Source organism: Mastigoproctus giganteus, chromosome 4, assembly GCF_048544385.1.
Source record: "Mastigoproctus giganteus isolate SK-2022 chromosome 4, ASM4854438v1, whole genome shotgun sequence".
NCBI classification, from domain to species: domain Eukaryota; kingdom Metazoa; phylum Arthropoda; class Arachnida; order Uropygi; family Thelyphonidae; genus Mastigoproctus; species Mastigoproctus giganteus.
This window is the reverse complement of record NC_143578.1, coordinates 211,994,159-212,021,685: the sequence shown is the minus strand read 5'-3', so window position 1 is coordinate 212,021,685 and position 27,527 is coordinate 211,994,159. Positions and strand designations below refer to the sequence as shown.

At 36.7% G+C, this 27,527-nt stretch overlaps 1 protein-coding gene across 1 annotated transcript in view; it reads left to right on the top strand.

Annotated features, from left to right (window-relative positions):
- Positions 1–27,527, top strand: part of LOC150087383 (fidgetin-like protein 1) — a 142,534-nt gene that overhangs the window by 36,639 nt on the left and 78,368 nt on the right. Inside the window, exons 5-6 of the mRNA XM_090372036.1 lie at positions 14,294–14,390; positions 25,775–25,875. Of these exons, the coding sequence (XP_090228162.1) occupies positions 14,294–14,390; positions 25,775–25,875 (198 nt within the window). The remainder of the gene's footprint in view (positions 1–14,293; positions 14,391–25,774; positions 25,876–27,527) is intronic.

Genomic DNA, 27,527 nt, shown 5'->3' with positions numbered 1-27,527 from the left:
GGTTTTTTTTTTTTTTTTTTATGTAATCCCCAAACACAAGAGGTATTAGAACCTATAGTACTTAGTACTGTGCTTGGGTTGCAGGTTGAAAAGGTGAAAGAAGATATTTGTTGACATTGGACTTGCACTTCTGTAGACTGTAATTTTCGGGAAATACATATGAAGGAAGGTTGTTCCAGAAAACGGCAGTTGAATGAATGAACGAGGAAGATGAAAAGTTGGTTCTGTGAGTTTGGAGTTGGACAGTAAATGGATGTTGGCTGGTGGCGGCACGTGTTCGGACTGTTTTGAAAGAGAGAGCGGGAATTATAGAAGCCAATTCAGAAGAACAGTGCCCATGGAAGTATCTGTAGAAGAGGCATGCAGCAGAAACAGGACGTCTATGAGACATCGAGTGGAGAGACTTTGTTAAAGATGAATCATTAATTAACCTAACTGCCCTCTTCTGAATGGAATCAAGAAGCCTGAGAGAGGTTTTGGGGGCACCACCCCTGATGTGGGAACAATATTCCATGGCAGGGCGTATTTGCGATTTCTACAGAGTGAGCAGCTGTTTGGAAGAAAATTAACGCCGAGAGCAAAAGACAAAGTTTTTTAGATGCAGAGGAAGCAATATTTGCAATGTGCTTGTACCAAGAGAGATTAGAAGTCAGGGTAATCCCCAAAAGAGATATCATTTTGCCTAGAAATCGAAGTGTCACTAAAGATAAGCATAGGAGCAGAAGAATCCTTTTTGCGAGATATAAGACAAGACTGAGTTTTAGAAGGGTTGAAATCAACTAAGTTGTGTTTGCCCCACTGGAGAATTACCTGAGGATCGGCATTTAAGAAATTGGTAGCAGATTTTTGAGAAGTTGAAGCTGACTGAGGAGAACAAGGTTTCTCAAAATGGAAAGTGGAATGCTGCAATGTGCTATCATCGGCAAAACTATGGATAGGATTTCCAGTCAATGGAAGAAGGTCATTAATATACAAGAGGAAAAGAGTGGGGGAAAGAACTGAACCTTGGGGGACACCAGCATTAGTGGAGAAGTTAGAAGACAAAGAGCGATCAGAGAGAAAATTAGATAACCAATTACTAAAAACAGTTGGCAAACCATAAGATGCAAGCTTGTTTAGATGACCTTTATGCCAAACACAATCGAAAGCCTTTGAGATGTCAAGAGCAACTACTTGTGTTTCACCGAACCTTTCCATTGAATTAGTCCATAAATGGGTAACATAAGCTAGAATATCACCAGTGGATCGACACTGACGGAATCCATACTGGCGATCGTTGATCAGACAGAGGGTTTCTATGTAGTTTAAGAATTGGCGGTTAATCGATTTCTCCATTACTTTAGAAAGAGTAGAAGTAATTGCAATAGGACGATAATTGGATGGGAGGGATTTGTCACCCATTTTAGGAACTGGCTGGATATGAGCAAATTTCCAAGCAGAAGGAAAAACACCTTTGGAATAAGAAAGTGAAAAAGGGTGGCAAAGAATAGGAGTAAGTTCAGGAGCATAGGTTTTGAGAACTAGTGGAGAAATACCATCAGGATCTGGAGCTTTCTTAGCATCAAGATTTGTCAAAATCCTTCTGACATCCTTTTGACGGAAGACCGCAGGGGGCATTGAATGGAGCGTGTTGGGAATGGTGGGAGGTGTTTTACCAAGATCATTAATACATGAGTTGGAAGAAAAATGGGATGCTAGCAGGTCAGCTTTATCCTTGGCTGAAGTGACAACAGAACCATCTGGTTTGGACAGAGGTGGGAGCAGAGATGGGCAAAAGTTGCAGCCAATAGCTTTGACAAGAGACCAGAATGCTCGGCTACCATTAGGGAAAGAAGCAAGTTTTCTACTCTTAGCCTGTTCAAACTCTAATTTGGATTGATTAATAACTGCTTTACAATTGTTGCGAGCTTTGGCAAGAGACCAGAATGCTCGGCTACCATTAGGGAAAGAAGCAAGTTTTCTACTCTTAGCCTGTTCAAACTCTAATTTGGATTGATTAATAACTGCTTTAAAAGTGTTGCGAGCTTTGGTGTATGCAGAAAATAAAACTGGAGAATTAGAAACTTTGGTGTATGCAGAAAATAAAACTGGAGAATTAGAAACAAGCCAATTACGATATGCAACATTCTTTTCTTGAACAGCCTTAGCACATTTATTGGAAAACCAAGGTTTAGATAAAGGACGAGATTTTAAAGTGGAGTGTGGGATGCAAGAATAATTTCACTGACACGATCTGAGCAAACGTTGACATCAGAAGTTTTGAAACAGTAATCCGACCAAGGAAAAGAATGCACGCGGGTCATCCCATTTTGCCTTCTTGTAATGCCAAACAACACGAGGTTCGGAATAGCCATGAGATGAAGGTTCCATCGGAGAAGAGACAATCACCAAGTTGTGATCTGAGGTGCCTAAAGGACCTCTCACTTCGACCGTGTACTTAGAAGGGCTGTTTGTGAGAAAAAGATCAAGCGTATTGGCTGTATGATTAGGATTGTCCAATATTCTTGTAGTTAAATGAACAATCTCTGCAAGGTCATTAGTAATTGCAAAAGCCTCAGCATCTCGACCAGCTGGGTCGGTGTGACTATAAAATGGAAGCCAGCTGGAGTTGTGAACATTAAAATCACCAAGGAAAATTACATCACTGTTAGGAAAGTTGGACTGGAGAAAGTCAAGTTGCAAGGAGAGGAAGTCAAAGAGCTCCAAGTGATTAGTGGAGTTGGGAGAACAGTAGAGACAATAGATGAATTTGACACAATGAGGTAGAGAGATTTTAAGCCAGAAAAGATCAAAGAGAAGAGATTCCAAATTGCCAAGTCTCTGACAGGGAATATCAGAACGGACATATGCACAAGTATCACCTTTGAGGCGAAAGGAATCATATAGTGAATAATTTGGACATCTGAGATGAGCAGTAGTTGAATCAACCGATAACTGAGATTCTGTCAGAAAAAGTACATGGGGTTTGGCAGACTGCAAGTGGAAATGGACATTACTGAGATTAGAATTGAGACCACGTATATTTGTGAAATGAATTAGGAAGTGCTTGAGTTGTTTAGATCTTTTTGCAGATAAGCTTGCTCTATTAGTTTGACAATTCATGGTATATTCAATAGTAAGAAAAAGTGGGTGGGACATGATGTATGAAGAAATGAAATTTTTGAATATGGCGTACACATGGTAAGAATATACCCAGATCCTTGACATAAAGTGGCCTCGACAATGCTCCCCGCATACACACTACTCAGACTCTCTCCAGTCACTATCTGGCAGATTAGAGGTAGCAAGATTATACACTAGCTGATCCAGAAGCCTCCTAGAGAGTTACCAATACGTTCGGTCCGGTGTACTAACTAGCGGCCGGCCTGTAAACACCATTTTAGAGCTGTACCCTCGAAATGTAAGGAATATTGGATCTCGCCACAATGTTCATCATAACCTCAAAAGTCATCAATCATACTGTATGATGGAAGAGATAGGGAAGGGGTGGCCGTAACTTAGCTCTATAGACTAAACATGGGTTCCACCCACTTCAAGCCTCCAATAAGCAAAGTGGTGGTATTGCACCAGTTGATGAGTCATCTACTCCCTAGTACTGCCTGGTAACATAGAGGGGCGGCATTCCTCCATGTGGTGTTGGTGCCACACCTCGACCCCTGCTGACCGGGCTAGCCGAGTGGGTAAAGTACCTGCCCGGCAACCCAAAGGTCGTGGGTTCGATTCCCGCCTCGGGCTTGGATCAAAGTACTGCAAAAACCTTGGGAGGTGCAATATGGCCACAGAAAGCCGATGCGCCAACAACTACCAAAATCAAAAAAAAAAAAAAAAATCAATCACCTCGACCCCTGCTTACGTTGGTTCACATCTCGGTGGTCATCCACCATGTACTTGTGTATGGAGGTTATACTCAGGATTACTAACAGTCCCACCCTCGTGAAGGTGCAAGCAGAGGATTTAGCTGCCACAGACCGTCCGGACTTCGCTGAAATTGGGTCCACTTGACTTGAGTGTCACCCGAATATCAGTTCCATCAGCGTTTTAGACTCCCAAGTAGCAAGTACAGCTTGTCTGGCATATCTGAGAGAATATCTGTGACAACCTCAATTGAATAAATAATTCTATTTACATGTTTGTCAAACATTTCTTTTTTGCTTCAATCAAAGTCAATCAAATTTGCGAGGGCTGCATAAGCATTTAGGGAAATTCCAACTTACATAGAGTTCTGTGGAAAGCAACCGTTATGTAAGTCAGGGAGTGGCTGTATGCTGGAGGCTTACTGCCGCTATACCCAGTTAATGTAAACAGAGTTTTACAGCTGCCATTGGTAAACGAGTAGTGCCATCTGTAGCATCCATATTGATATAGGATCCTGCACTGCAAATGTGAAATAATTTGGTAGCTTCCTTTATTTATATTTTTAAGATATAAATAAAGATCAATTATTTAGATAATAAAGATTTTTTAAATAAAAAAAAAATATATATATATATATATATAAATAAATGCTCTGGAAACTTCACTAAGGTGAGCAATGCCACAATTGTCATAGGTGTGGTTGCTTTGCTGATCCATGTGAATTATATTGATCTTTTGTCTGTGTGCACTCTGCTACTGGCTTAGTATTAGATATGAAAAACCAGCAAGGGACAAGTCCCATTGTGTTTGAATTTATTAAGTTTTGCTATGTATGTGTGCATATACAGTAAACTCTGAAATATGGCACCCTTATGGATTGAGAATTTTCTAGATTTTAAAATTTCTGGATTTTAGAGAGGGGTATATCTAGTAGTTGAGTAATTTAAAGAAGCATATTTCAATGAATATTTAAACACTAACAGCTGACTTATTTGCATAGGTACACCTGTGGAGGTAGGGGACAGAGAGAGGCTAAAGCCCCCCCTCAAGAACGTTTTATATTATTTTAAATAATTTTACTGTCATGTGTTGATGTTTGTAAAAGCTACCAATGTGGAATGTACGAGCCAGCCCCTCCCCAAACAATTTCTTGGCTCACTACTGTTTACATCCGTAAACAGGTACATTGCCCTACCATTAGCCCATGACGGCTAAATACGATGCTGTTTCTTGTATTCTCTATCTTGTGAATTCCTCTGACTGTGATCATCCCAGAATATAAACAGAAAATTTTTTATTTTTTTATTTCATTAATATCCAGACATACCTCCGTTGATAATTGGCCTTACCCAAGCACTTCATGTCAGACAATGATAAATATGCTCATAGGCCTTCAAGGAGACAGTAGTATGATTGTGAGTGCTGGATGCCATGAACAATGAGTTAACAGACTTCCAGCACAGAATGATAATAGGGTGCCATATAAGCAATTGGTCCGTACATGACATTTCATTGGCATTAATCCCTAGGTTGGCGATTGATATGATCTGCAAATGGACGTGTACTGGTGTGAAACCATCACAAAACAACCTGGAAGACCTTCAAAGCTGATGGAACATGACAGAAGAGTCCTGCAAAGGGTTGTTCACTTGGAACACAGATCAACATATATATCGTTACAGCACACACACAGGCCTTCAGTGAGATGATTGGGGACACATGTCAGCACCAATACAGTGTGCGGGACACTGCACAATATGGATTACCAGGGTTGTGCAGCTGTCCAGAAGCCGCTAATCACCCTGACTAATGGCAGACACCATCTAGCTTGGTACAAGGTCTGCCATTCTTCAATTGCAGACCAATGGAAAGCTGTGCTTTGGAGTGACAAGTCATGGTACATGGTCTAGGATTGGGACACATGCATTTGACAGTTATGACAGTGGCAGTGTGATGGTCTGGGGTCATTTTTCATGGTTGGCCTGGACCAGTGGTTATTTTGGACAAAACCATGAATGCATGTCTTGGACTGGTTTGAGGACATGAGCAATGAAAAGCTAGAATGTTTCATTTCATCTTAGAGGTTCTTGATAGGACTGAAGTCCTATCAAGAACCTCTGGGATGAATTGGATCATTGGGTGCATGTGAGGAGAGACTGCCCAAATCACAGAGTTGAACTGATTGTCACTTTGAGGGCTGAATGGTGGAAAATATTGGAGGATATTTACAAAAACTGGTGGGGGATGTTTTCCGGAGACTAGTGGCTGTCATAAAAACTAAAGCTTTCAGCACGTAGATACTGCTAATGGTTGCAAATGTAAATAACAGTTCAGTTTGGAAAATATAAACAAAGTTAGAGCAAACGTTGTCATGTACTGTACTGTATTGTCAATTTTAAGTGAATACTTACTACAGTATCAGAGAGAATATCAATGAATGTGCTTCAGAGAAAAAATACATTCTAATAAAAAAAAGGATCAAATTTTCTTCTTAAAGAATAATTATAATGAGGTGTGTATGTGCAGTCTTTATTAATATACACAACATTTTGATTTTAATAATTTAAAAAGATTGCTGAGTTTCATTTTTTCCACCATTATAACTAGTTATGTTTCTGATGAGCTATATGACAAGTTACAATGGTGGCAGAAAATTTGGTTCTTTGAATTAAATCTACTGTTTGTGCATGTCAGTAAGTTGCTGTGTATGGAGGAGATTAACTACAGATTTAACGAAGCATACATTTTTCCCTCTATATCCACACTGGGCATTCCCCATCCCCTCCAGGCATTCTCAAGTGACATACATCATACTGGTCACCAGCTCATGCAAGTGCTGTGTGAGCAGTCACATAGATGTAATTTGCAAGAGGTTTATGCTAAGTTACAAAATTTACTGAATAAGCTGTAGCACTAAAAAAGAGAAATATCACACTTTTTTTGCATAGATTCTTAGAGGCAAATGCAAGTTCCAGCTTGTTTTCTTAATATTTCCAAATTTTAAAATGTTCCAGGTTGTAAAGTGCCAGATTTTAGTTTCCTGTGTGCATGTGTATAAGGGTGGTCTTAATGACCATTTTCTTTCTTTTAAAAATACAGTAGATAGGAAAAATGTTTTTTTAAATTATTTTTTGATAAAATTCCTACTCTTTTCAATATAAGAGCTTGCTGCTAAAAACTGAAATTTTTGACATTATGTAACTTAGAAAAGGCACGGTTAATATTTAAGTCTGATATTATTCATAGATATTAATTATATTAATTCTGATAATATTAAGAATAATTAATATATTCTAATATTAAGTCTGATATTAATTATAATTTTAAAACCTAAAAAGTTGCATTTACCCTTATAATAATTTTCTTAAGAAAGAATTACTATCATTGTTGCAATTTGATTATTTTTCAACAGAGAAGCATACTTCTTAACTGTTGAGGTAAAGCGAAATGAGATTGTTCATATATGTCAGAAGTTTTTTCCCCCTGATATCTCTGCACACGTGCATTTTTTCAAAATCTTATTAAAAATCATTTGTATATTTTTTTGATTATTCAAACTGACATATTAGTATAACTCCTATTATTTATTATTTTATTTATAAATTGTATAAATATACTTTTACTAGGATTTTAATTTTTTATTTTAGCTGTGTACACAAACAAGAGGCAATCAAGTATATTTTGGATGCTTGATTGCCTCTTGTTCTGCCTTGTCTTTGGAGATCTGCTGTTTGGAGGTTAATAAAATATATTATTTTTAGTATTACAGGTAGTTCCCGACTTTGAGTTAATTTGTTCCTAGCACGTGCCCGTAAAGTGGGAATTTTTATTTCCTATAGACATAATGTTAAAAATAGGGGTTATGTTTAAACAATGATTGATTTATCCAAAGAAAGGAAAACATAGCCTGTAAAATCAAGCAAATTATAATAATAAAGAAATTATTTATGATTTACAAATGTTAAAGAATGTTTATTCTTCTTCATCATCATCATCGACTAAATGCACACTTGTTGATTACTCATTATTGGCTCGGCACATGTTGGTTTGTTGCACAAGGAGGGGTCTTCTTCAGAAATGTTTCAAGAGGCATTTGTTTCTAAGGTAATCTCTTTTCTTTTTAAATTTCAATAGCATGCATAAGCATTTTTTAACGGAACACACAGAATGAAGGGAACAGAATGAAGATTCTGAAAATTTATGTTTTTTATACGATTGAAGAGTTCAGTAAAGGAGAAACACATTTCACCATAATAACGAAAAAAAAACCACACAATTCCAGCTGTCGGTATTTTCGCAAATGCAATAACATCGAGTTTACTACCCGTGTATAATTGCTTGCACTAACAGAAAAGCCCAGTAAACTGGAAAGTGCACATTGTTTTTATTGTTTTATGGTTGTGACCTCCCGAAATGTGCTTTAGAAAAATATCACAAAGGTGTTCAAAATTGATTCTTATAACGGAACAAATGATAACAATGACAGTGTAGTGCATTTTAATGATTTGAATTGGTAACAAATACAATTTACACTATAAAAATGACCTGACCTTTTAAAGAGTTATATAGTGATGAAAATTTCAACTTCTGAGGTCATGGAATGAATTACCAAAAAACAATGTGTTATTGGGTTCTCATTACGATAGTTTCACGATACGATGGTGTCTGTGGAACAGATTAATATTGTAAAGCAGGGTACACTGTATTGCATGGCTATGTTCATATGCTAATGTTCATATTTTCAATTTTGTTGGTACTTGATAAAAAACCTTGTAAAGCGGGAACTGCCTGTATACAGAGAGTTCAGTATGAAATGGAAGAATTGTGAAATAAAAAACAAAGGTGTTGTAATTTGCATTTATTTTTATAGTGACTGAAACACACAGTAGTGGTGGTGGTACAAAACTTGAAATTTGTATGTGAAACAAAAACAGGTAAGATTAAAGATAAAACAACAATAAACAGAGAAATGGTGGGGGAGATACAAAGAAAAATTAACGAATAATAAAAAGAATTGAAACAAAAATTTAATAAAAAAGGATTAACTCTTTTAGGAGCACATGGATAATTGGGCTGTAGGCTAAATGCACAGATCATGCATGTAGTTAATTACAAAACAAAAGTGGAAACTGTGAGACTGTTCTGAATGTTAATCAAATCTTCAAAGATTTCTAATTATTCATTACTATCCAATACAAAACAACACAGAGAAATTCGCTAATGCTATTTTATTTTCTGAACGTTATAAGAGAATTGATTGTGACAGACATCAAATGTGCAATAACATCTGTGGACACTAGTTAGTCGCATCATTCATTATACATAAATGCCAATTTCTCTAGTGGACTACCCACCAGCTGGTCACTGCAGTTAATCCTTGTTTAGTTCAAAAATTAGTGCTAATTAAGTGAAATTACGACTCTCAATTTAGAGTCAAATACATTGGGGGGTGGGGGGCCTTTTTTTTCCAAAATGGGTGAATTTTGTAAAAATGGACTTGTCCACCTATAGCAATAAATGCATGATTTGCAACCTAGTGTAAACGTATTAAGTTATGATATTTATGCAAGCATAATGACACAGTGACCATAAGCATGAAAGCTCTCAAGAAATTAAGGCACAAACTTCAGTGTACTTTGCAGAAAATTATATTTTTAACATATTGTGTCCGACTCCCGGAAATAAATCATTTTGTTAATTACAGGTTTATATAGATACCTGAAATTCATACTGCTGAATGTCATCAAAAGGAATGGCCTTACATAAACCATTTTGTTTTTATGACATAAGTTAATTCTAATATTATACAGCAAAAAATAAAAACTTAGATCACAGAAATTAGACTAAATACTAGAAGGCTTTAAGATTCCCTTTCAAGATCGTTAATTAAGACACATAAGATATCCATATGAAAGTGATTTCATATGAATATCTTATGATTTCCATAATACTGTGAAAATCACAAGGTTTATGAATGCTATTTCCTAAATATTTTACTGAAAATATTTTAACAGCGCCTGGTATTCTTGGCACAAAGAAAATTCATGGTTACTATAGCTGTATGGAGAGTTATGAAACAAGACTGAATTTGCTGCCATGATGCCAACTTATAAAGCTCCTGTGACTGCTTATAAATTGCTCTCCAAAATTTGGTAATATAGATATATGAAGGTTATCCGAATAGTAATGCATATTGTACACGTGCTTCTCACTTTGTGCCTGTGCAACTGACATTTATCAAGATAATTTTAAGTTTAACCTCAATATCAAGGTGCTTAGAACAGAGTTCCTGCATTGAATGTATAGAGGCTTTTAAAAATGGATGGCGATATTGCTTCAGGTTATATTACAGTTTCAGGTCAAAGATCTTTTATCAAAATTGAAATGTTATGTGGCCAAATGCGGACATAAATTTATGAATTTTTGTGGGATGTGTGTGGTAAGTCAGCAGTAGATCATAGCAGAAATTCATGTTGTTCTCAAAAGTTTCTTCAAGGTCAGACCAATATTGAAGACAAGCTTTGCTCAGGTTGACCTTGGTAAAAATAATCATCTGTGCATTGAATTTTAACTGAGGTGTTACAAAAAGGAACGGTTGCTTCCTGATGGGTCCTACATTTGCTGTCAGATGAATGAGCAAAGTGTAAATAAATCACAGTGCAGTTATGCTCGTTGTTGGCATCTATGAGACATGGACATACAACTTAACGTGAAGTCGCAATTAGCTCAATGGAACATCTGTCTTCACCATGCCTCTCTAAATGTCGCTGGCCACAATCAAAGGTGAAAAAAAATGGTCACCATGTCCTACGATTATGGGGGTATTATTGCTGATCATGTGCCACTTGGAAGATGGGTAACTGGAGACCACTATGCAACATTTCTTCATCAGAAATTATGCATGAAAATTTGTCAGAAGCAGCCACAGATGTTGGGAGCTGGTGTGCTTGTACTCCACAACAATGCTAGGCTTGTATACAGTCTGTACAGATTGTTTTCATCAGTATCAAGTGGGAAGCACTACCTCACCTTTCTTATAGTCCTCATATGAATAGATTGTACTCCTTATGATTACAGTCTATTCCATGAGTTCAAGAACTGTTACATGAACATAGATTTCTGTATTTGGAAGCAATGAGTGCAGCCGTGATCCAACACATCAGACAACTTAACTTTGGCAGACAGTTAAATGGCATTCAAAAATTACCTGAAAATGTTAGGAAGCAGTCATAAGGCATGAAGGCAATTACATTGAAGGTTTTTAATGTAATTTATGTTATAAAATAAATTCATTTTAAATTAACCTTTTTTGTATTACTTTTGGGATAACCCTTTAGTAGTAGTAATGGCAAATGATGCAAGAAAGCAAGTTTATAATATAGCATCAGCCAAAAAAAAAAAAAAACCCCTACACAGTTCACCCATTCGTACCCTTCAAGAATTTGTCTGTTCTTCCTTGAATTTATTCAGTCCATCCACTTCCACAACAACAACAATCAACCACCCACTGGCTGAAGGCAAACTTCCTCACACCTACCCTGCAATTATCCTTCCTCAATTTGAATTTATGCCTCCTCGTGTGTAGTCTCAGCAAGTGTAAGAATGCCATTAACATTCAGCTTACTCAATCCATTCAAGGCTTTAAACACCTCAGTCAGATCTCCCTGCAGGTGCTTAGTCTCAAGATGCTACAATTTGCAGAGAACTGACATCTTTCTAAGTAAGAGCACCCTTGTGTTCCCTTCACTAGTCTGGTTGCCCTTCTCTGCATCCGTTCCATCAGATCTACATCCATCCTAAGGTGAGGCCTTCAGCACTGTATACAGTACTCAAGATGCAGCTTAACCATGGCCTTATGCAAAGGGATAATAACCTCCTTATCCCTGCTAGCAAAGTTTCTGTATATCATTGATAAAACTCCATGAGTTGTCCTGGCAGCATGTCTATGCTGCTCAGGGAATTTCATGTCTGACTGCACAATTATCCCCAAGTCTTTTTCATTCTCCACTAGCCTGAGTGTAGTACCACACAGTTGATAAGTTACTCTGGGATTGCTGCTACTCATATTCAGTACCTTGCATTTGTCAATGTTAAACTTCACCTGCCATTTCTCAGTTTATCCACCCAGTTTTCCTAGATCTTGTTGCAGTAACCTGCCCTGATGACTGTTGTTAACTACCATGCAAACCTTTGTATCATCTGAAAACTTAGACATTAAGCCTGATATACCTTCATCAGTATCATTGATAAATATTGAAAACAACAATGAACCCTGCACTGAACCCTGAGGAACTCCATTAATAACATTAGTCCACAAAGAGCAGTGCTCATTGATAACTACTGTCTTCTTCCACGCAGTAACTTGCCCATAATGCCCTATTGCTCCAGTTTGTACAGCATTCTTTTATGTGTAACAATATCAAAAGCCTTCCTGAAATCCAAGTATATGATGTCAAATTTATTTTTTGCATCCATTTCCTTGGTACTGCATCATAGTAGCATATCAGATTGGTTAGACAAGACCATGCCTTAACAAAGGCATACTGTGATTACAGTATAATTGCATGTCTGTTCAGATGGTCCTTCATTACTTCTTTAACCAGTGATTCTATTATTATCCTTGGAACGACATTAAGCTAACAGGTCTGTGATCCCCTTTATGAATTGAAGATACATTCGCACCTCTCCTTTCTGCGGGGATCTTCCCTGAATCCAAGATTGCTCTCTAAGGGTTTGCTTACCACCTTTACTGCCTCCCTTAATATAATTGGAGAAATTCCATCCACTCAAACCAAATACAGAGGATGCAGAAAGGTCAGGGAATGACTACCGCATATCCCTGGAGCAATATAGCCTTAGTTGCTAATGCTCCTAAAAACCAAATAACAACAACCGTCCACTCGGGTGCCTTTTTTAGGTTCAGCTTCAACAATTTCTCTTCCACTTTCCTTTCAGTTATCACAATGTGATTTAGCTTCTCGTTACAGTTTGATAAACTTCTGGCATACCCTTCCCTAAAGAATTCCTCATGTGTGAATATAGATGCAAAATACCTATTCAATTTGTCTGCAAGCTGAGCAGGGTCATCAGCAAAAATTATAAGAATATAGTAACAGGAAACATGGATAACAGATAAGTGAGGGGGTTATACATAGTTGCCATACATAATTGTTGTAAACTCCTAAATGTGCATCCTCCAGCATGTTACAGTAATGGCAATATTCAAACAGGAGAAATTATAGATATGGTAACAGGAAACATGGACAATAGATAAGTAGATACGGATGTAGAGCTGTTGGAATGAGTACAGAGAAGGGCAACAAGATTAGTGAATGGAACAAAGGGTTGCTCTTACGAAGAAAGGCTTAAGTTTTGCAAATTACAGTGTCTGTAGACTAGGCACCTGCAAAGTTTGTTGTTTGTTTGTTATTTGGTTTTTAGGAGCATTAGCAACTAAGGCCATATTGCTCCGGGATATGCGGTGGTCATTCCCTGACCTTTCCGCATCCTCCGTATTTGGTGGTGACAGGCTCGAACCCTGGTCTAATCAAGAAGCGTGTGCTACGCACTGCTGCTCCTTCCCACCTGGCTACGTAGGCACCACCTGCAAAGTGATCTGATTGAGATGTATAAAGCCTTGAATGGTTTGAGCATGCTCAATGCTGATGGGATTCTTCCTCTTGCTCAGAATAATCACCTGAGAGGGCATAAATTCAAATTGAGGAAACACAGATGTAGGATAGATGTGCAGAAATTTGCCTTTGGTTAGCTGGTAGTTCGTTGGTGGAATAGACTTCCATCCTTTGTTGTGGAAGTTGATAGCCTAAATAAATTTAAGGCTGAGCTGGACAGGTATTTGGATCGAACGGAGGAGTGAAATGGGAGCAATTTTTTTGGCTGATACTCTATAAGCTTGCTTTCTTGCATCATATGCCTCTACTAATGCTAAGTAGAGCAGTGAGTAAGGCATACAAGGAGACAAGAGTACTGCAATACAAGAAATTCAAGGAAAAAGTTAAGTAATTAACAATCAGTATTATCTAATTAACCATTTAATAACAAAATAACATTTTTTTTTTAAAACAAATATTACAAAGGTAATTCTTAGCTTAGTTGCACTCATTTATTATGCCTGAATGATGGTTACACTTATAATTGTTACTATATTATGATACTATTATTCAGGTATCATGAATTATTGTCATGAAATTTATTATGAATTTAAGTTTTTTTTTGTTTTTCTAAACTGTAGCCTATTTGTGTTGTGCACTGTAAATTTCACAGTGTGATCAAATAATTGTTTTTTTGTGTATGTTTTTTTGTAATGATTCTCAGGGTGGGTCATAATATGACCCGATAATTTTGTTAATCAACTAATTAAGTTATATTTGTGCAGTGAATTGTTTTTCAGTTAAATTTGTCTTTATTTTTTAAATAGGCAAAGTAACAAGATATTAAGCACTTCTGATAGTGCTGACCAAGATGAAAAGCTAAAGAATATAGATCCCAAGATGGTAGAAATAATGTTAAATGAGGTAAAAAAATGTAATTATTCATTACTTTGTTAATTTATTTTATCTGCATATACAGGTCTCCATTACCATAGCTTTCATTTTATGATTTTTAATAAATTTATCAAATTTATTATTTTTGATCAATTTTTACTTTTTCATTGGCACTTAATTTCACAATAATTTAAAATTGATTAATCCATAAGTGATACAGAGATATCATTGAATAAGCTCTGTTGTTAATAGAGAATGCATAACCATATAATGAGGAGGCTGGGGTGAAGCCAGGTTTTTTTATTAGATGGACTGTTCTAGCTAAATAATGTGTTATAGAATAGATAAAATCTCTCTCTCTCTCTCTCTCTCACACACACACACACACACACACACACACACACACACACACACACACACACACACACACACACACACACACACAGTGGAAAAAAAGAAATTAAAGTCATACAGACATTTTAATTTCCTTTTTCAACATTTTTACATCAATTAAAATATGGTCATATGAGGTGCAAGCCAAAAGTTTCCGGACCAGCTACATGGAGCACTAAGCACACAACAGTGCACTATTAGATGCCTCTGAACTAATTCATAAGTTTGTGGTGGCATGTTTCATGCCAATAGGACGTTGAATTTTTGTGCAGTTAGTGTTTAAGTGTTTGTTAATGTCCATCGAGTAAGATGGCAGACATTAAAGGAACAGCGAAACTTGACAAAACAGCTTTAGAGACTTATGAAATGCTTAAACAAGCATTTGGTGATTTTGCTATGGGTAGAACACAAACATTTCAATGGTGTTCATGTTTTCAAGGTGGCTAATGTTCAGTTGAGAATTTTGAGTGCTCAGGTTGTCCATCATTAAGTTGGACTTGTGAAAATGTTAAAGTGTATCAATCATCCATAAGGACAGAAAATTTACAGGTAACGATATTTGTGACGTGACATTCTGTGCTTGTCATATGGTACATGCTGACACATTTTAACTGAAAATTTAAACATGGGGTGAATTGCTGCAAAATGTGTTACCTGTTTGCTGACTGATGAACAGAAAAAGAACTTTGTTTCTGTGTGCAGGAACCTGCAAGCACGGGATGGAAGTTTCTTTCCAAGATCATAAATGGGGAATGAAAGCTGGATTTATGTTTATGAAAGCAGCAGTCCTCAGAGTGGAAAATTCCATCTCCACATCCAAAAAAGCAAGGCAGGTCTGATCAAACGTCAAGAGTATGCTGTTTTTTTTTTTTTTCAACAGTAAGGAAATTGTTCATCAGGATTTCCCTCTTCCAGGCCAGACCGTAAATCACCAGTTCTACATTGGGATCATAAGGTGTTTGAAGGAGGATGTCAGAGAAATGGTGCACTCAGTCCACACAGCTTTGTTGGATCAGCAGAGTTTAGCCAAGAACAAAATGGTGATGGTCCCACACCCTGCCTATTCTCCCAACCTGGTCCTTTGTGACTTCTTTCATTTTTACCAAAATGAAAATTCAATTTAAAAAAATGACGATTCCAAGACATCGCAGATTCCAGCTGACTCACAGAAAGTGTTAGATAGCATTTTAGAAAACAGGAGTTATAGAGGTGCTTTATCAGCAGGACAGGCACCAAGATTGATATATAAACTCTGGCAGGGCCAGCCTCAAAATTTGTTGGGGCCCTATTGAAGAATTACTTGTGGGCTCTGTTTGTTATTTCTTTACCTCCAGAAGTTAAAAACAATACAGATATTATTGAAAGTGAGTATAATATAAAAATTATATTTTTAAATAATGTTCTCTGTTCGATATCTCACAAAACGTACACATTCAGAATGAAGTATACACTCTACTTCTAATAATTGTCAAGTTGACTCGGACAAGTGCCCTTGGAGTGTCGATAATGTAGGTAACTGGACATTAAGACAGCGGTAGGCTCGTTGATAGAAGTAGAGCAAAGATGCGGATGATATTATTATTTAGACTATTTGAGCGCAGGGCCCCATTTGAAAGAACTGGTTGAATATGCTTGTGGCCAGCCGTGAACTTTGAAGGGGACAATGCCCACATATAACTAATATAAGTCTAAATAAATTTTATCATCTCAGTCCAAAAACCTTTGGCTTGCACCTTCTTGTATATAACTGTATGTAGTTAAATCAAAACAAACTGATGTTCTAGATTTCTATAATGATCACTCTTATACCACGTGAATATTAAGATAATTTATTTAGCTATTAACTAAATCGCTATACCTTAAAGTAACATATCGGGAACCTTGCCAGAACCCATCCTCAGACCATACATAGGCTGTTTTATAAAGGACAGAAAGAAAAAAGAATAAACCAAATTACTCTTATGTTAAAATTAATATTACATATGCAAAACATCTAGTAGATGATTACCATATACAATTTATGCATAGTACATTATAAATTATTTATTATATTATATATTATGAATTTTTACCTATTCTATTCAAATTGAGTAGTATAATTACCAGGAGAAATAAAATAAATTCAAATTAAAGTTAATCAGAATTTTTTACCTGTTGCTGGCCTCCTGCTTGCCAAATGTCTGAATTCCAATTGTACATTCTGCCAACAGTTTATTTGTATATGAGGTTCTAATTAATTGTCCAATAGCAGGATGCCAAGTAGGATATCTTGGATCCAGCAATTTTTGGTGAATTGTAGCCTCAAGGTGGATGAACCCAAATCTCGCCTTCAGATCCTCTGGGTAGTTGTGCTGCCTATTTCTGGAGGTGGGGTGGGATTGAGATTAGTGGCTTCTTCCAGTATTTGCAGTTTTCTTTATTGTCTTTTTAAATATGTTAAAGTATTGTTAGTTAAATTCAACCCACTTGTTTTCTGTTTATGGAAGTGGCCTCAAACATTTTTATAAAGAATGCTTCCTTAAATGCGAGGTGATCTGATTGAGGTGTATAAAGCCTTGAATGGTTTGAGCATGCTCAATGCTGATGGGATTCTTCCTCTTGCTCAGAATAATCACCTGAGAGGGCATAAATTCAAATTGAAGAAAGACAGTTATAGGATAGATGTGCGGAAGTTTTTCTTTAGCCAGTGGGTGGTTTATTGCTGGAACAAACTTCCATCTGTCGTAGAAGTTGATAGCTTAAATAGATTTAAGGCAGAACTAGACAAACATTTGGAGCGAGTGGATGGGTGAAATGAGGTTTTTTTTTTTTTTGTTTTTTTTTGCTGATGCTGCATAAGCTTGCTTTCTTATATCATATGCCTCTACTACTGCTAAATTTTCTTTTGTTGTACTGGTGATCTGTGGAAAGGATGCTAGTATTATTAAACTGCATATATGTCCCCATATTGGAACGCATGCAGGGTTGTGTATGATTTTTTGTATCCTCCCTTATTGAACATCTTTTTTGTGTTCTTTAATTCTGGAACTAAGTCTTCTATATGATTCTCCTACTTATGTACTGCCACATTTGCAGTCTATTTTGTAAATAGGGCCTCTAGGATTGTTGGGATAGTTGAACTGGTGTTTTAATATCTGTTTTATGGATGCCTACAACTTGAAGAAAGTGCTGATTCCATATTTCTTTTCTTCTTTTGCTATCTTTACACTCCCCCCCCCAACTTTTTCCCATTATATATGGGATTAGCATTTTTATTGTTTTGGCATGCAATTTTACGGCAGGATGCCCTTCCTGACGCCAACCCTCACCCTCTAACCGGGCTGGGGATATGTGGTGGTCATTCTCTGACCTTCCGCATCCTCCGTATTTGGTGGTTATGGGCTCGAACCCTGGTCTAATCAAGAAGCGTGTGCTACGCACTACTGCTCCTACCCACCTGGCTACGGAGGTGCCCTTTTGCTATCTTTACACTAATGTTGGGTATATATGGTATGCAGTGGTGGGTCCCTTGGTATTACGGTTAAGGTTGGTTCAAGGTTTTCGAGTTGTCCTCTGTTGTTTTCTTAATGATATGTAAGGGGGTAACTATTTCTAAGGGCTATAGCTTCTAGTTCCTGTTGAAAGTTTTCTTTATTGCAAATCTGGTAAGCTCTTAAGATGAAAGATTTCGATCTGATTTTAGTTGAGTTGAGGATGGCATGATTTATATTTCAGTATGATCCCTTTATCTGTTGGCTTCCAGTATACTTCCATTTGTAACTTTATGGGTTTTCGTGTGATTAGGATATCTAGGAAAGAAAGACTGCCATTGTCTTCTATTTCAATTTTGAACTTTATCTTCTGGTGGTAGCTGTTGAGCACATAAAATTTTTGCTAAAATTCTGATTAATTTCAATTTATTTTATTTATCCTGGTAATTATACTACTCAATTTGAGTATAATAGGTAAAAACTAATAATATATAATGTAATGTGGATTAACTCAAGACTTGAGGGAATATGCAAGACTCTAGAGGGGAAATTTTTATCAGCATGGCCAGCACTTATAAGTAGAAGGAATTTATTTTGTAGAGATGGTATTCATTTGAACAAAGGTGGTGCAAGGATTTTTGCCAGTATCACTGAGGTTACCTTAAGGGGTTCAGGGAAACTGCTAGTTAGGGGGAGAAGAGTAACATAGATCCACATTTATCTGATGATATGGGTCAAAGTAATGCTCGCACTCACCTCAAGAATTCCTGTTTGTTGCCACAATAGCCGATGTTGGCAAGATGTCCTGGGGGTAGCAACGAGCGGTATAAGAAAGATGGGGAAACAAGCCTAAATAACTTCAAGGGATATGTCAGGGTAGTAAATTGTAGAAGAATACTTAGTCTTAATTGTATCTGCAGTAATGTCAGGAGTGTTGTCAATAAAAAGGCTGAATTTGAACTCCTGGTTAGGACAACTAATGCTGATCTAATAGGGTTAACAGAAACATGTTGCCATGTGAAAATTGGGGATGTTGAGGTCCACTATGATATGTATAATGTGTTTAGGAAAAATAGGGAAGATAGAAGGGATGGTAGTGGTATTATGTTCTTATTAAAAGCAGCCTGAGTGTGAAAAGAGCTTTTTCTGAGTCTGGAGTTACATCTGCCAGCATAGAATCTGTGTGGTATGAGTTAGTTGGAAGAAAGGTATCATGAGTGTGGGAGTGATCTACAGACCAGAATACTGTGAAGAATATGACAAGAGTCTTTACATGCAGATGGAATGGGCAAGCAAGGGCAAATGTCTTATTATGGGTGACTTCAGTCTGCCTCAGATTGATTGGAATAAGTGGGAAGGAAACTCCCCCTGGGGAAACATCTTTGTAATAAACTAAATTATTATTTGTACCAGCATGTCAGAGATAATATTAGGGGTGAGAATATTCTTAACAGTCATGAGTTGGAAGATGAAGAAAGGTGTTGCAGTAGTTAAAGGCACAGGTTTTAACTTCAGAATAGGGGACTTTGACAGTTTAAGGTGTTATATGGCATCTGTGAATTGGTCAGATTGCCAAGTGAAGGTGAATGCATTTGAATTATGGAATACTTTTAAAGCAAAAATCACAGAAGCCATGAATGCATACATACTATTAAGAAAATTTGCAGGAGGAGGATGCTGAAATGGATGAATGTGGAGCCAGCTGGCCAAATAGAACAGAAAAATATAACATGGGATAGTCACAGAACAATGAAAAGTACTGAAGCTTACAACAGCTACAAGTTGATTTTTAATAGTACCACAGATAAGTTTAGAAAGGCCAAAGCTGCATATGAGAAAGCACTGGCTAAGACAACGAAGAACGGGGACAAGGAATTTTTCATGTATGTGAATACAAGGAACAAAAAAGTGAATCAGATCGGATTCTTGTGCAATGGGTGTAGAAAGTCTTAGACAACTCAGCTGATATTGTGGATAAATTGAACAGGTACTTTGCATTGATATTTACTGAAAAATGACCCTTCACGCCGACAAGAGGCTATGCAAGTGAGACTGAGTCATATTATGAAATTAGTGATTTTGAAATTACGGATGACTGTTTATTAGAAAAACATTCAAGCATGAAGGCAAGTAAGGCTCCTAGAGCTGATGGCATATACCCAGTAATTTTGAGGGAAGCTGCCAGGAAGTAGTGTATTGAATCATTAAAGTTAATTATGGGGGCATCTATGGACTTGCAAGAGATTCCTTTAGATTGGAGAAGTGCCAATGTATCACCATACATAAAGGTAGTTCTAAGAGTGAAGTTAGTAACTACAGACCATAGGTTAGTCAAATAAACAAAGGCATAATTTTCACTGTTATAGGGAATTCCAGAACTCGTGAGCATAAATTCAAATTTCTGGGGAAGAAGTTTAGACTAGATTGTAGGAAGGCTTCTTTTAGCCAGCAAGTCATTGATTGCTGGAACAGGTTGCAGGTAGTTGAGGCACACAGTTTGAATAAATTCATAGGCAGGATGTGCACTGTTCCCACAGGAACTAGTTATTGTTGGTGACTCTATTGTCAGGGAGATGGGAAATATATTATGCAAAAAGAATAGGTGGAACAGGACCGGGGTATGTTTGCTGGGGATGGGGGTTGATGTTGTGGAGCGGATGTCATTTTTGGGGGTACAAATGGTGATATTACCATTAGTTGAGGCATATGATGCAACAAAGCAAGCTTATACAGCATCAGCCAAAAAAAAACCCCTTCCCATTTCACCCATCTAGTCACTCCAAATGTTTGTCTAGTTCAGCTTTATATTTATTTAAGCTATCAACTTCCACAACAACAGATGGAAGTCTGTTCCAGCAATCAACTGCCTGCTGGCTAAAGGAAAACTTCTGTACATATATTCTACAACTGTCTTTCCTCAGTTTGATGCCCCCTCACGTTCTTAAATTGAGCAAGCGGAAGTACAGCCACTCCCCGATTAATGTAAGGGTTGCGTTCCGCGGAACGTAAGTCGGAATTTCCCCCATGCTTGTGCAGTACTCGCAACTGTGCTCACTGAATTAATTAAATCAGAAAAGAAATGTTCAACAAACGTGTGAATAGAATTATTTATTGTATTTATTCATATTTTTATCTCATGTGCAGGAAAAATTACAAAAGCATGCATTTTAAAAAATTTCAAAATTATAAAATTACAAAAAAAGAGAGGGGTATAACGTCAGTAAGTTTTACGTCAAGCATCGTTGCCAGCATCGACTTCTTCAGTGATAAGTATGCTGCTGCGGTGGTTGAAGGCTGTGGAGATTTAGAACGGGTCGGCAGCTCACCCTTATGAAAGAACATATAAATGGATGACTGGACAGTGGCTTTTTCTTTTCATCATAGATTTCTCTGTAGCAAGCAAGCATATCATTCACCCCTTTGTTAACTTTTAAGAATCATTCGCTGTCGAGATTGATCTTCTCAAACCTCTCCATTGCCAATGCAAATTCACGAAATGCCATTGCCATCTCTCTGGTGATGAAGCGTCTTGGGTTCTCAAGTTTGGTTCAACTTGAGCTTCATCAGCATTTTCTTCTTTTACTATCGCTGCTTGCAAGTCAATAAGTTCTTCGTTAGATAATTCCTTCTCTTCTTCCTTCATCTTTATATTAACTCCTCCATGTCTTTGGCAAGAACTGAAGTAGCTCTGTAACCTCTTCATATGATTCATCTTTTACAAACCCTTCAGACTTACGTGCTGTGGCCATATTTCTTCCATGTGCCATTTAAACAACTTTTAGTTATTTCTGCCCAGGCCTTATTAATGTTTAAGATGGCGTGGTAAATATTGTAAGATTTCCAAGAGTCTCTTAATGTAAAAATTTTCTCATAGTCTTCTGCAGACAATGCCTGAGCAAATGTGTGTAAATAGTATGCTTTTAAATTGGAAATAGCACCCTGATCCATAGGTTGGATGAGTGAAGTCATGTTTGGCGGTAGAAATATGACTCTCACATATGAATTGAAATCATCTAGATGCATAGCATGTCCAGAGCATTATATAATAGAAGCAAAATCTTGAAAGGAATGTCATTGTCGTTACAATATTTTTCAACCTCAGGAATAAAGCATTTAAAACAATTTTCAAAGAGAGAGATATTGTTATACATGCTCTCTGGTATGATTGGAAATGCATGGGTAGGGTGGCTTTATTGATGCCCTTAAATGCACAAGGATTTCCAGAATTGGCACTGGCGACTTCACCACATACTTTAATGTTTTGGAAACCATTGCGATGCTTGAACCTATTAAACCACCCATTGCTTACCACGAACTTGGCTTGGGGTTTGCCGTACTTATCCTTAATATCTTCATAAATACTTCTTGCTTTTGTGTGAATGGCCATTGGACCCAGGGGCACTTACTTCTGAATCTGATTTTCCATCCATATTATTAATAGCTGTTCCATCTTTGATATAGCACCTGAACACTGTTTTGTGATCACTGTTGATCTAAGTCTGTTGATCCTTTTATATGTGCACTGTCCTTTAAAATAGTATTCACTGTTGAATCAGCGAGACGTAAATCCCCTGCAACAGAAGACAAACTTTGTCATGCTTCGTGGGGCGCCTCCGTAGCCAGGTGGGAAGGAGCAGTAGTGCGTAGCACACGCTTCTTGATTAGACCGGGGTTCGAGCCTGTTACCACCAAATACGGAGGATGTGGAAAGGTCAGGGAATGACCACCGCATAACCCCGAGCAATATGGCCTTAGTTGCTAATGCTCCTAATAACCAAAATAACAATTGTTATTGCTTCGTACTTCTTAATCATTTCTAAATCAATTTGGTTTTGTTTCCTGGCACTGCCAGCACTTACACTTTCCGTTGGACCCTTTCCCTTCATCATTGTTATGTAGGTGGTAGATGACTTTCATCAACCGGTGAAATACCACCACTTTGCTTATTGGAGGCTTGAAGTGGTGAACCCCATGTTTAGTATCTAGAGCAAAGTTCTCCCCCCCCTCCCCCCATACTTCTCCTTCAACCCATGCACGGTACTACTACTATAGGTTTTGATACCTTTCGTGTTTGGGGTTTTCATAAAAAAAAAAAAAACTGGATAGGTACCTCTGTCAGGAGGAAAAGCAAATAATTTGTTTTTTTTTATCTACTCATGTTTTTCTTCCAGCCAGTGCAACAAAACCTTGTGGCTTACTTGCACCATACTGCTATTACTAATAAATAATATATAATCTATTATGCATAAATTGTATATAGTAATTATCCACTGGAAGTTTTGTATATGTAATATTAATTTTAATATAATAGTAATTTGGTTTATTCTCTTCTTTCTGTCCCTAAAAACAGCCTATGTATGGTCTGAGGATGGGTTCCGGCAATGTTCCCGAAACATTACCTTGATGTATAGTGATCATTATAGAAGAGTGGTCATTTACAGAAATCTAGATTCCATGGAAAACCACCACATAACATCCTTCTCAAACTGTATTAAACTGAAGGATTTCATATTATGGAATCCTTCATGGGTTGCCTACTCTTGCACTTTGAATAAACAACTACAATTAGTTTGGATGGTAGCAGTTGAGTGCTACCATCCAAATTGCATAATTTAAGAGCTAATTGCTTCCTCACCTGTGGTGGATAGGCACCCAAGGTGAAAGGGTAGGTGACTCATTTGTAAATATCTTCACAATATGAGAGATTTCAAGACATGCATCTTGGCATTTTTCATTACAAATTTCAGTTTGTATGGATATGATGCAACTGTACCAACTTAGGTGTACTAAATCTTTTAATAACTTGAGGCTTAATAGTCCTAGCTTTTTTACAACAAAGCATCATATTTAATTAAAAGTTAATCTGCATATTTCTGTAGCCTTTTATATATCAGGTTTTTAGCCCTGCCCGCCTTTCTAAGGCTTTTAAAAATGTTCCATGGCTAGCTAGTGTTTACATATATTTATGGAATGTCCATCCTTTGTCTCACCTCCTAGCCATAACTGTTAACTGTTTCTCAGTGTTGGCATTTCCGTATAATTTATTAATTGAAATATTTCACTTCAGTCACTTCTGTTTATATTTCAACCAGTCATCTAACATTCCTTTATAGTTCAATTAGGCGCCTCCGTAGCCAGGTGGGCAGGAGCAGCAGTGCGTAGCACACGCTTCTTGATTAGACCGGGGTTCAAACCCGTTACCACCAAATACGGAGGATGTGGAAAGGTGAGGAAAGGTGAGGTGAGAGTTCAATTAGTTTGTCATCTTGGTTTTCACCTGAGTGTGTTATTTTCAGATATGTATAATTTCTTCTATTTTGCTTCTGTTCAGATGGTGAGCTGGTGTAATATTGTTTGTTTCAGAAACAATATTACACTAGCACAACAATAAACAATATTACTGTTCCAGAAATACTATATGGATATAGCATAAGAGCCAGAGCTATTTGAAGCAATTTATTTTGCTGCAAATAGTCATCAGAGTGCTATGGGTGCAATATCCTGTGGGAGTGTTTGGATCTTTCAGGGCTTTGATATTGTATTACTGCCTAATAGTGTTTAACAGCTTTGAAGTAGTGTCCTTTTTTTTTTTTTTCCTCTCTGAGTCAAGTCCAGGTAGAATCTGTTTATGAAGCTATGAAACGTTCATAATATCCCATACCTTAATGGTTTACATATGGTTTAATTTGGGTTTTCCAGGTAACTTTTCAATTGATACCTGGACTTCAGGGATTATGGAAATTCTTAGATTTAGCAAATTAAGCTTGTTTGTTGCAAGTGTGATTTTTTCCATTTAGCAAATTACGCTGGTTGAACTGTTCCTAGATAATTTCAACCTTTAAGCAGCCATAAGTTTCTTTCTGTTTCATCCACCCTCCCATTCCTTTCAGTAACTTTGGTTATTTTTGATTTTAATTTTAAAATATTTAATTAGTTCTTCTGCCTTCATCTTATTTGGTTTATGTATTTTGCAAGGTACATATTTTTAGCATTAGCAAAGGCATATGATGCAAGAAAGCAAGCTTATACAGCAACAGCAAAAAAAAGCTTGCTTTCTTGCATCATGCCTTTGCTAATGCTAATAACAAGTACCTTGCAAAATACATTTGAATATTATAAAAGAGGTACCCAGAGGTAGCATTAACCATGATTTCATCATATAAATATGTCTGTTTTGTGCAGTGAAATGTCATTTGATTACTAGCTATTCTGTGTATATTGCACTTTACACACATTTGAATTTTATCTCAATGCCATATAAACTTGTATGTAAATAAAGGAAAATTCTTAATGAATTGTGTAATGCCTTTATACCAATTTCACTTATTTACTATTATTATTATTTTTGCATTAATAATGAATTCAAAATCAGAACTACCAAAATAATTTCCATGCATTCACTTTTACCTTCATAAATATTTGGAATTGCATACTCTTTGATTAATTGATTCTACATATAAATTTAACAGTTAACAGACATGTATATGAATATTAAATTTATTATTAAATACATTTTTGTAGAATGTGCTTATCTAGTGTTCTTTATTAAAGATAATGGATCATGGTCCTCCAGTTGCTTGGAATGATATTGCGGGCCTGGAATTTGCTAAGACCACCATTAAAGAAATAGTTGTTTGGCCCATGCTCAGACCGTAAGTATATATATTTTTTTATTTCAAAATAAAAACAACTGCATTTTAAATAATTAGTATTTTAAAATGCTATTCAGTGTGAGTAAATGAATGTCTCTTAAAACAGAGCTCATTGCTGGATTGTACCAGTTGCATGAAGAATAATTATTGGTTAGTGTGTATAGATTATTATTATTTTTTTTTTATTTATAGTACTAGACAGTTCCTGCCAGCTTTGGCAACCCTGCAATACTTTTACAGTGTCATACAGGTTAAAATTTTGAATATCATACAGAAAATGCAGAGAATGAGGTACAATTTCATACACATGTGACATCCCCCCCCTCCTCTGTGTGAGGATGGTGCCAAGCCAAACTATGCCAACCCTGCTGGTGCTATGTCAAGAGAATGAAACAACCTGAGGATGCAGCTTTGTGCACATTTTTTGTGTGCCTAATATCATGTGCTGCACAAGCTTAAGGTAATGGATGGTTTACTGTGCTGTCTGTATGTGACTTTATGCCAAATCCATGCAGTTCTTTGTGCCATGCCATATGGATCTTAGGATATGTGCAGTTCCTTGTGTTGTGCCACAAAAGTTTTACATACTACTGTGATGGTGATTAGGACATATGCAGGTATATCTAATTTTTGTTAATGGCTTGAACATAAATGTGATGCAAGTCTCCTATTGTGCATATCAGATCAAGGAATTTGTTTTGGCATCCTTAACATTTATTTGGGCATCTTGACTGGACATTTGATGAAAACTTGGACCTGACAAATAATAATCAATTAGTAACTTTAAGATTGTGATGCTGACTTTGGTAGGTATGGTACAGTCAGTTCTGCTGTAACACGGTATATGTGTTCCTAAAAATCTCTGCATTATGGCATTTCACATATTAAAAACAACAGGGCTTACGGGAAAAATAGGAATAGGGGCAGAGCACTCAAAAAAAAAAAAAAAAATGTTCAGTCTGGTAAGTAAAACACTAAAAAAGTTAAAAACCCAATAAAATTGCTAACACGGGTTTAAACATCTTAAATTTCTAATAAACAAATAAATATTATAGGAAATATAGCACTGTGATATATACATACTAACTGATATTTCTGTTCACTGACTTTTTTTTTTTTTTTTTTTTGGGATTGTAAAATTAAAAATAGTAAAAAAAAGATAAGCAATCAATAATGATGAACATGGCACGCACAAATTGCACAAGTGAGATACGCAGTAACAATTTCGTGCATTAAAAATAAGAATGAAGAGAAGATTCTGAAAATTTATTGATGTTTTTTATATGATCGAATATTTCATGAAAGAGGAAACAAATTTCACCATAATAATGTAAAAATTCACAGAATTCCAGCTATTGCTATTATCGCAAATGCAATAAGATTGAGTTTATTACCCATTTATAATTAGATTGCACTAACAGGAAAACTCAAACTAATATATTAGGGCCACCCGTTATTCCTTACATATACCCATATGTGTATTCTGTCTGTAAATTGCGCATGTTTTCTGGCCGATTTGCCTGTTTTTCTGGACGAAAAAAAAACCTGTTTCTGGGGAAAAAACTTGCTATCTATGTCTGAGACACTAACAGAAAAGCCCAGTAAACTGGGATCTGCAAATTGTTTTTATTGTTTTATGGTAGTGACCTCTA